Source organism: Nesoenas mayeri, assembly GCF_963082525.1.
Source record: "Nesoenas mayeri genome assembly, chromosome: 5".
NCBI lineage: Eukaryota > Metazoa > Chordata > Aves > Columbiformes > Columbidae > Nesoenas > Nesoenas mayeri.
Window position 1 is genome coordinate 61,215,173 of NC_137548.1, and position 11,249 is coordinate 61,226,421.

The 11,249-nt window shown below is 41.6% G+C and overlaps 1 protein-coding gene across 1 annotated transcript; it reads right to left on the reverse strand.

Moving 5' to 3' along the window:
- Window positions 1-1,624: 1,624 nt before the first annotated feature.
- DEPDC7 (DEP domain containing 7) lies at window positions 1,625-10,552 on the reverse strand (the record flags this gene model as incomplete). Its single annotated transcript, XM_080346182.1, has 9 exons — window positions 1,625-1,839; window positions 2,016-2,094; window positions 2,187-2,312; window positions 2,515-2,657; window positions 3,690-3,904; window positions 4,694-4,883; window positions 5,766-5,896; window positions 7,835-8,222; window positions 10,480-10,552. 9 exons carry the CDS (start codon window positions 10,550-10,552, stop codon window positions 1,625-1,627), a joined length of 1,560 nt encoding a protein of 519 aa, XP_080202308.1.
- Between the last annotated feature and the right edge of the window lie 697 nt (window positions 10,553-11,249).

Sequence of the window (11,249 nt, forward strand, 5' to 3'; positions counted from 1 at the left end):
CGCACGCCAGCAGGCGATGCCCATGGGCAGGAACTCGTTTTCGAGATGGAAATCTCATCCTCTTACAGCACATAGAATCAGGAGTCAGAAAAGGGATATTCTTCTGGTGAGGAGGCAACCGATGCAACACCACAAGTAACTTAAGAAAAATATCATCAGAAATTCCAAGAAGAAACTGCCTTTCCCCCTCCACATTTTAACATTTTGTTTTCCAAGAAAGTGCATTTATAATCAAAAGCTTTCCATTAAAACTAAGAACTAAAAGAAATCACTACTAAAAAGGCTTACACCTCCCCACTGCTATTAGTTTTCAAGAACTGATTATCTTTTAGAAGTCCTTTCCAACTGACTAGAATAAGCCTCTTACACATTTGTCCTCCCTCCCCCATCACAACACAGTAATACATTGTCCTGCTGCACACCAGGTCATCGTCTCACTTGCAGAGAAAGTGCTCTGGAGAAGTGATAAACCAGTGGCAACAGACACCACTAGAGACTGAAGAGTGATATATTACAGAGTAGCATCTCAAATAGGATTTGTTTTTTAAAAACAGCTCACCACATGGGTTTGTAATAGATATTACTACTTTGTTTTCATGATTAAATGACATTTGATCCCATTTAAACTATTTTTTTGCCCCCCAAATAAAAGAACGGAGCTCTACGGACACTGCACATGGAACAAAATGTGTGATTGCTTGCAACAGTAGCTCTTTGGCATAAACCCAAAGATAACTCCACAAGACTCAAAATCAGATCTCTGATCATGCTATATATTTTCCTGCTTGCAATTGCCAGTGTGCACAGCTTGGGATTTCCACTGTAGACTAGATACAGATAAAGCATACAGCCATAAGAAAACCCAAAGGCCTTTCATTTGTTCCAGCTCTTTTCTAATTACAGCTGGTGACATCAGACTTACAGACAGAGCAGAACACTGCAGGGATGAAGACAACCAGCAAATAAACAGTCTGTTCTGTGGCAACCAAATCTAGAATATCTTTACCATTCCCATGAGATTCAATGGGAAATCAGGGTACAGAGTAAAATTCAGCTGGGCAAAAGTAGTTTCCCCTGGCACTTTCTCAATATGGTGCCATTTTAGCTTAAAATAAGATAGTAATTTGTCATGTACCTGCACAGTATAGTTAGCCAGCATGCTTGAAGAAAAGCTGTGGAATATCAAGCAGAAGATGTTCTTCAGCTCTCTCCGTTACACAGCAAGTCAGAGATCGACGCTATGTGATTGAGACACCTTGTGCAAGGCCACTTAGAAAAAAAGGCAAGGTTCAGCATAAAATTCAGTGCTGGGGAAAAGGAGGCTAAGAGGGAGACCTTGTTCAGTGTTTCCCATCTCAGTCATTTTGATGCTTGAATAAAGGAAGTCAATAGACTTGTCTTTAGGTGAGGAAAAAAAAGAATTATTTTGGCCCTACAGCAATTAAGAATGAGCAAAGCTAAACTCTAAGTGCAGTCTAAACTTGGGTACCATTTGCTTCGGTAATAATTCTATAAATTCCATCCATTTCCACAAAATAATTTTATTAGATACATGAATACAAAAGATTTACAAATATATTAGTGTTTTCAATGTTGAAGGATAGAAAGCAACCTATATTTAAAGTCACACACACATATTAGTAACTCTGTCTCCGAAATACTGCATAAAAATACTTGGATTACTACTATGGAACTGACCCAGCAGTCTCTTTCTCTCTTTGTCAGAGAGATTCGCATCTTCATCAATAGCTTTCAGCAGAGATAATAGCTCATCTTTTGTGGTCTTCTCAGTATTAGAGCGATACTCTCCTTCATCAAGTTTTTGGCAAAAGGTATAGCCTAAAAGGAAACACGAGATATTCAGACAGTTAACACCACACTCGACCACCTTGAGATTCTACAGATTCACCCTCCTTCAGAGTCCAATTATTGTTGCAGCAAGTGTTTTTGCATCATCTCAGTCCCTTCTATCTGGGTACATGACAAGAATAATAAAGTTCAGTTCAAATTGTTACCTGTTATCATACTAGGATCCTGGCCTTTCTGCAAAGCCATCAGTTTATTGCTGACCATTTTATGCAGGGTCCCTGGGATCTTGAATAGAAAGAGAAGATAGCAGCTTAGAACAGGGCAATTCTGCATAAGCATACAAGATAACAAAACCCTGATCATTTTCTAGCACTTACCTTTAACACATCTTTTTGGTGATCCACGAGGAACAAGATCAGGAGATCAGTTTTCCCTCTGGATAAAGTTTTATTGTTGATAATAGCTTTAGAGAATGTTCTTTTCACAACCATCCTGTTGTCACTCTAAAGAATAATGCGAAATTATGACCAGAAGAGGATAATTAGTCTCCCCCTTTAAAAAGGGCATCACCTTTGTTCTTCTAGAGTCATTGCTTTTCTGGTAGTCACAGATTCAAGCTACAAATGTGTCTTCTGACCAGTATCTGGGACCTCTAGATTTCAGGAAGTGTAAAGCAATGAGTAAAAGTTAAGCATGTGCATTTACCTCCTCCTGTAGTTTGAGCTCTGTATTATGTGCTGCAACAGCCATGAAGTACAGTAGCCTTCTGAACTCCTCCCTGACTTGGCTGTCTAGGAGTTTCAAATAGAGCTGAACAGCTTCTAAGCACTGCTCCATCTTCCCATTCACTAGGGGGAGAGAAAGGTATCTGTTGCCATATTTATTTGAATAAATATCACAATAAAATATCTAAATTAACCACTGAACAGATGTTCATCTCTCTAAATGGAACTGATCAAAAAAGGCAATTCATTCTCACAAAAGCTTCTCGCAGGCTGATGAGAGCTTTTTGCATGCAATGTGAGAATAGCCCACACCCAGCTTTTAGCCTGATATTTAAGAATTTCCACTTTCAATTAGCTTCAATTACAGTTCAGCATCTTGAATAGAACATAAAATACTGAAAAATGAAAATGGTTCTGTTAAGAAAATGAATGACCTCTTGTTGTGGAAATAAAGATCATCCAAGAAATGAGGATTATGTCCTAGATAAATGGGGTAGTTTGATGAACTAGCTGCGATCTATTTTGTAGGGCTTCGCTAAGTTTTAATTTGCCTTACTATGCAGAATACCTATTTTAGATGTGTGAATTATTTAAACGAAGTAGGTTTATCACATAGGGAGGAAGAGTGGGTTATAAACGCAAAATGTTCCCACAAACAAAGAACAAGAAGAATAATTAAGGCAAAAAAGGATGAAAAATAAGGAGAACAGGGATAGGATTGTGTTTATTGATGAGTAAAACACCAACAACTTTCTAAAATGGTGTCCAAACAAAATTTAAGAAATGCGTTTCTGTAGGAAAGAAGAGAGAGTTGTGAATGGGGTACAAAGCATCCACACAGCATTGAGTTTAGATCTCATGGCCTAAATATTTAACATTAGGCCATGTTTATATTTATTTTCCCATGGATATTTAATTTCCACAGATACCAACTACTACCAAATTATAGCACTCCAATTTCACAGCCTACATAGACCTAAACAAAAACTACAGAACTTCATACAGTCAGGACCAAAATTTCGAAGCACAGTCTTCATGACTAGAAATTAAAGAAAACATGTAGAAGTCAATCTTTAAGCTTGATTGCCATAGTAAATATTCATTTGCCAGTACATATCTCATGTAAGCTTAGGAACACAGCTTTATTTTACTTACCTAACAGTTCTGCAATCCCTGAATGAATTTCAGGTGCATGGCTTAACAGTGGCTCCTTTTTTTGGCCGTAATATCTACCAATATTTTCAAACAACAGTAGTTTCCATGAGTCCGCTTTATCTGGTTGATTGGGCAAGTTCCTGCTAATATCTACCACCATATGATCTGGAAGATATTCCAAGCAATCTATTGCCGCTGAGAGCCATTCGTCTGTTCTAGAAGACAGAGTGGTTTATCTTTGTAGCATTACTTACTGATGCCTTTCAGAGTTGGTTGCATTGTTTTTCACAGAAAGTAGATAGACTGGTTTCTCAATCACAGCGAAAACTGCACATGTAGGTTCTTAGATACATCAGAAATTCACATACACGCAAGACACTTTTCCTGACACAGGCAGAGAACATAGCCATATACCTATTTATTATGTATTTAATCAAGATGAAGAATTAGTAACTCACACACGTGAACAGTCACAAGCAGTTAAACCTTAAGTTGGCGATATCCTCTACTGTTAGACAAGGACATAGTTATTGCTAAATAAACAGAAACATGAACCTTGATCTGATTCAAACTGGTAAAAGTTTCTCAGACTACATTTATAACTGCGTTTATATACAGTTCCAGGCTCAGTGCTCTTGGTGGTGTTTTTTAAATACAGTAGGAGAAACAAAAAATTACTTGTGAGGGAATAGTTTAAAGGAAAAAAACTTCAATATGATAGCAAAATGCTCTATTCTTCCTTCAATGCAAACAATTTCCCCTCTGAATACTACCAAATACTATCATTGCGTTCAAAAACTTTCAGTGTCAGCAGAAATTGTCTCAGATACTTCTGGTTTAGAGCTTAGCAACTGCTATTTACCAGTTATTCCAGTCAGGTCTCCTCACATCCTTTCTGCAGTACTGGAGGTTACTACATTTCTACCCAAAGATCAACTGCGCTTTACATGCCCATGAAAGCAGCAAGTTTTTCCAAGTTGCAGAGGTGAGCAATCAATACTTACTGTGAGTCACTGAAGGCCTTGAGAACCTCTCTATCTAGGTAGTTACTTGTGATGACATATCCAGTTCCCTTCCTTGATTGTGGAAGCTGAGGTCTGATCTCTTGGTGCTCAAGTAAAGACTCGAGGAGTGGAAGGTCTACAAGCTGCAGCAGACGAGCAATTGTTTGTTCTTGCCATACTTCGTTAATAACTGGGAAGGGTGGAATACACAAAGCACAGGGAGATTCAGCATGTGCATAAAGAGAGATTATGAAAACAAACAAGACAACCCCCCTTCCTCCCACCAGTCTTAACCTAACAGATTAATTTAACCCAAATAAAGATTTACAGTCACAGAGAGTATGGCCCTTATCACCTTTAAGTGCTTTTTATCACTGCAAAAGGCAAGAATTAGCCATTTGTTTGGTTAACTACGAGAACCACTTTTTAGATAGGTCTGAAGTGCCCTACATTCTTTGTGCTCTAATTTGCAAGCAGTCTGTGTTATATGTAAGGGATTAAAAAAAAATAACAGTGATACTATTCTTACCACAGCTTCCACAATTATGATCTGGCTCAAGTTTTGAGAGTTTCTAGGATGCATTAGCATTTTTAACCCAAGGATAAAGCACCTTAGATCATAGTTTAGTCTGAGAGGGATGACATGAATTGTCAAGAAGAGTTTCACAAATATCGAGGGAGTGCTGGATGGCGCAGATGCACAGTTAAAAAGCTAGGAAAGAGTTTTAGCTTACAGTCAGCTATTGGCCATGATTAAGTCAGGCACAGAAGTAGTGTACGTAATTTATTTATTATGAAAAACGGTCCTAACTGAAATAATGCGCTACACAATTGCATATTCTTCTCTACAAAATTCAACTAGAGATAATGGGTCCTGTCTGATGAAATAGAGGTAAAAAGCAAGCCTGCAACAAATACAATTTGCTTTTGTTATGACATGTGTTCAAAACAAAATACTACAAGAGTCAGTTTTACTGTCTCCAATCTGTCAGGCATAAGCCTTTCCAGTCCTACAGTGATTATTTATCTTCCTTCTCCCACAAACAAATGACTGCAACATTATTTGACTTACCTTGACGGGACAAACTGTCCGAAACGTTTACTCGAGGGGTATTTGCAGGCTTCAAACTTAGGTTTTCCCAGAGGTCCTCCAAGCTTTCTGGTTTGACAGGAGTAGAGTGAAACAACATGCTCTTCTCATGTCTGCAATTAAAAACCCAGTTTTTATATCATATATATATACACATCTCCACATATACAGATATCCAAACATAGCATGTAACACATAAATATGAGATTAAAAAAATGTTTTCTCTCTATAAATATTTATATAATCTTCTCCTTCTCCACTACCTGACACTTTCTCTGTTCAAGTCATACCGGAGAACGTATGATACCTTAAAGAATTATTTGTGTGCAACAGTGGCATGCAAGTGCACAATTCCTCTCTTAGTACTTGTCACAGCTGGCATCAGGAAGCTACCTCAGTTGCCACCGAGAAAATCTAAGAGGAAATGGTTAAGAGGGCAAGTTGTTTTTCAACCACGCAAACAAAATTCTACCCTCAAAACATCCTGAGTTTTAAAACCTTATTCCTGACAGTGAAGCGAGGACACAATTTAAGAGCTGTTCTTTTCAAAAACCTAGATGGTGATTGTTCTGTAGCAACATCATTCCTCAAGTTATGAAGCTTGTTCATGGCATCAGCTAATCAAAGAAATCTGTCACCCACTCCTGTGTGTTCACTAGTCCTTCTCAACTGCCTTCATCTGCTATCGAGCAGACAGCGTAACAACTCCAGCCACAAAATTACTATTCCTCCAAGAATATTTGTTTGATTTCAATTTCTATAGCTTCTTTGTTTTAGGGCACTGCAAAATCCTTTTGATGTCCACTAGCTTTGCTATGTATGTGACGAGCTGCATGTGCAATAGATCTGCTCTTTCCACTAGATGAAGAAATGTAACCCAATGGATCTGTGCCCTGCCCAGAAGAAAAATACCTCCATTCTACACTAATAGAACATGAGTAACCTTGTTTCATGACTGCTTGTCCAATATCTTTTAAGTCTTGCTATAACAGCCCTTGTGATTAATATATTTTTAAATACCAGATTTGATTAGTGTTTTTAATTTCTCACAAATTCTCCTCTTTGCAAATAAAGACTTGGAACAGTTTGCTTTAGAACAGAGCAAGAGCTAATAGGGGGGGTGGGAAGGAAGATGGAGGAGAAGCAGAACCAAGATACTACCCATTTTTAATCTCCACTTGTAGAATTTTCTGATCAGTTTGGCTGAGGCACCCAAGTTCACATCTGCTACTCTTATTAACACCTCAATCACATAAGATATTTTCTTTTTCAGGTCAATATTATCTGCAATTTTCAATAGTGTTTCTTGTAAGAATATGTTGGAATATGTTCAGAGGTTAACACTTGACAAAAACTGTTTAAGGGAAGTTATATATCTTCAGAGCAATTTGTTCTGTTTTGTGATGGGTTAGTCAGTACCATTCTCAACCTTCTTTGCCCACTCCTAAAGAGACAAGGAAACAAAACCTCACTGTTGCACTTCCCTCTGCTTCTAAAATGGCATGTAATAGCACAACAGCATAACAGCCTGCTCCCTAGCTTAGAAATAAATCATACATGCACAAAGAAACAGCCCAAAACACTTCAGAAAGCTAAATTTGAAGTGTAGTAGAGATTATGAAAGAAGAAAACAATTTTTACCTATTTTTTCCTTAAAAACTGTCTGCATTACTGGTTTATGCCAGAGCTAGGTGTGCAGTGACTAAAGATTGTTCCATTGCATTAGGCTGTTTGATGCACCTGAATTCCAGTTGGTTATACTGGTTTAGAGCCCAGGAGATCAGTATCTGTAATGCACTTAACTTCTACCCTCCTAACCTCCTCCCCCAAGGCAATGTGATAACAGACACAAAAACTAAGTAACTACGCAGGCTGAATGATTTACTCACTTCGGATTGCTGTTTCCTACCTATCTTCCACCCACAAATATCTGTAAAGTATCCATTTTTTCCCCTCCAGGTCCTGTAGTTGTACAACAGTTTTCACTTCTCTCCCCAGAATACATAATATTTTCCTATAGTAAAAAACATCTTCATGTTCCAGGTACTAACCTTTGTGGTGTACACTGCTGGTAATCTTTATCAAGTTCCGACTGGTTTGAGACATTTGTGAATCTGTAGAGGCTACTGCTACTGTCTTCAAACACAGACCGTTTGTCTTTTCCAAAGACCCTAGTTGAAACAGCCTCAAATACTTTGTAATCCATCAGAGCTTGACATACACGCACTATTTTAGCACGGGAAATATCAACATCCCCAAAATACTTGTTCTGTAGAAGATGGGCAAAGACAACATCCACCGCATCAGAACCAATGAAACAGTCATGATAGCACTTCAGGTTCTGGCGACGCTTTTTCACTTCCACTTGAGTTTGAAGTGCATTGATAATGCTGCTCCAGACATATGTTGCTCCAAACGGTTTCTGCGCCAAGCTAAAGCCTAAGAACAGAGAAAGCATAAGGGCCAAATTAATGTTGCAATTAGGAAAGAACTGCCCCCTTTCTGGCTTCTAGCTTTCATGAATCTTGCAAGGACTTCAAAATCTTTGAGATTTGCTCATGTATTTACATTTTGTTACTGCCTTAGCAAGTCTGCCTGCATTGCACCGAAGTCTCTGTCTCGTTGCATTAGCCTGAAGCTTTGCAACCTGGAGCTTCTAACTCTTTCAGCCTGTCACTCTGACACTACCCCTTTGCATGCTCCTCCATCACCTAATGGTTACCCTTGCAGAACCTACTCCTAAGCACAGGTTCCCACAACCTAAATCCAGCCATGCATACTTGTAACTCCCCAGTTCCTCTGGGAACAGTGACAAACCTACACAGCTGGGCAGGGGAAGAGGGAACCAGGGATGAAGATACAAATCAGAACATTGTTTCCAACAGGATTGTGCATACACACAATCAGCACTTCGCATATCACACTAATAAGATCAAGAATTCTCTCAAGACACCACTCACTGGGCACTTATCCTACCACAGCTCCAACAGAGATTGGAGCTCCGTGTACTCAAAGTCACTTCCTCGAGCCAGCCAGTCTTCCCTCCCCCAATAAAACCACTAAACTATTACTCATTTACCAATCTGATTAAGAATAGCATTGCTAGCAACTAACAGTTTGACCAGAGGTTAAACTCAGCTGCCACAAAGACTTAAAAATACAGAATATATTTATAAAGTTTGCAGGTGGTATCCAACTGGGAAGAGTTGCAGCTACCAGAGAGGCTAGATTTAGAATACATGTTTCTCAGTAAATCAGATGAATTATTTATTAAGAGAGAAAGCAGAGGAAGAGGACAGAAATCAAAAGCTGAAGGACAAAATATGGAATGAGGAGTTGGCAGCAATCCTTCAGAAAGCCATCTGGGGTTATGACAGACCTCAAACCAAATGAATTAACAGTGTGATGCAGTGTTTAAAAAAAAACAACATGCAACTCATTCTGGAACATATTACCATGAACATTTTCCACAGAGATGCAGGAGGTATTTTTTCTGTTCTGTTTAGTCTGAAGTGGCTTTAGTTAGAGAATTGCATTCCAAGTTCAGGCACCAGAGTTTCCAGCTGATCTACCGGAGAGCCCAGAAATTAGCAAGTTGTCAGGTGGTGAGGAGAAGCCATAGGAGCAATAAATATTGAGGGGGGAGGGAGGAAAAAAAAAGCAAGGAATGCAACAGAATTTGAACACACCAGCACTGTTATAAAGGAAAGCGACAGCTCTCTTCAGAGGTATTATCAGATAGACACCTGCTTCTGAGAAGATTCAGGTCAGGAAAACAAAAAGCTTTTTAAATAGAAGGCATTGAACCAGACCAGGTAGAAATCTTCCCGAGCCTCCAGTTTCCAAAGTTTTAAAAGTACAAGACAGACAAAGCACACACTTGCTGATACTTTAACCTGATGACACCTTCAGGTAGGCAGGACAAACAAAACAGCATACAGAATTTCCTTCCAGTCCTACATTTGAATAGCTGACTAGCCTGTCTGGAAGGGAAGTAAAAAAACAAACCCAAACACCACCAAACATATATCAACGCTGGTTTCTGTTGCTAAAATAAGTATCAACACAAACTACCTGCAAAAAATGTTACCATTAACCACTGTTTTATCACATCTTCCTTCCACACACGCGCCTCAGAACCTCTTTTGGGGTAAGTGGTATTAAGTGGGCACTAAGCATTAATAGTTTTACAAAGTTACGGTGCTCGGGGTTGGGGAGGGGGAAGCAGAAAACGTTCTCAACCAGCGACCTTTCGCGTGGCATTAACGATCTACCTGATTTTTACTTTGCTTCCAGGACAGAAACAGCCGCCCGAGTCTCCCCGGTACCCACCGCCGCCCGTGGGCACCTGACACGCACCGCGATCGCAGCCGCGGACCCCGGGCGGCGGGGCTGCGCATGAAGCTCCGCCGCCGAGCGCGGTGAGGGGCGGCAGGGCAGGCGCGAAGCCCGGACGCGGCCTCTGGGCGGAAACACCTCCCTCCACTGGCGCCGGACAGCGGCCAAGATTTGAATCTCTGCGGAGCGGGGAAAGGCGCCGGCACGGAGTTGCGGGCGCGGAGCTCCCAGCGCGGAGCGGGCCGGCTCCGACTCCCGGGCCCGCGGCGGTGCAGCCCCATTTTGCCTACCAGCTGTCCCCACCAAGCCCGGGCTGAGGTCGCCCCGCTCCCCCCCAGCCGCGCTCCCCGCCCCATACCCGGCGGCCTGGCGGCGGGGCTGCAGACGGCGCTGAGGCTCAAAGCCGCCGCCTTCTCCCGCACCGTGGCCATGGCCGGCTCCGCGCACTGCCGCGCCGCTCGCCGCCCGCGGGGAGAGTAGCCCGCCGGGGGGCGGGGCCGCCGCGCCCGCGCTGTCTCCCATTGGCCGGGCCATGGGCGCGGGGGCGGGGCGCGCGCGGCGGCGGCGGTTGAACGGCTGCCCGCGTGCCGCGCGAGGCGGGAGCGCCTCAGAGATGGCGGAAGGGGCGTCGCTGAGGGGACGTAGGGCCGTAGCGACATGGGTCTGAGGGCCTGCGGTGGCAAAGAGCAACGAAAGCACACCTAGGGAACCCCCACTCCGAGATGCGCCCAGGCCCGCCTGCCAACGGGGACAGCCCGGCCCGCGGCCGGCCGGATTTACAAGATGTTTCTGCGCGTGCAAACACCAGCAAAATCCATAAACAGCTACTGTTTTCAGAGAGAAAATGCAGCAAAGAGTTTGTGTGTTTACCAGTGATACAGTTCTGGTGCAAGGGACCAACAGTTCAGCAACAATGTGAAAAATTACTTTTTTTTTGTTCCTTATTTTTAATAATAACAACTGAACCCCTGCAAAAAAAAAACACAAACCAAACAAAAACCCCTCAGAAAACATTTGCTTTGCATACAGAGAATTTAAAGATATCCAAAGCAGTAAGAAACTGTGAGGGAGAAAAAGTAGTTAAATCAAAGATGTTTCTAGACTGCTGGCTCTGGCTGTGTTTAAAAT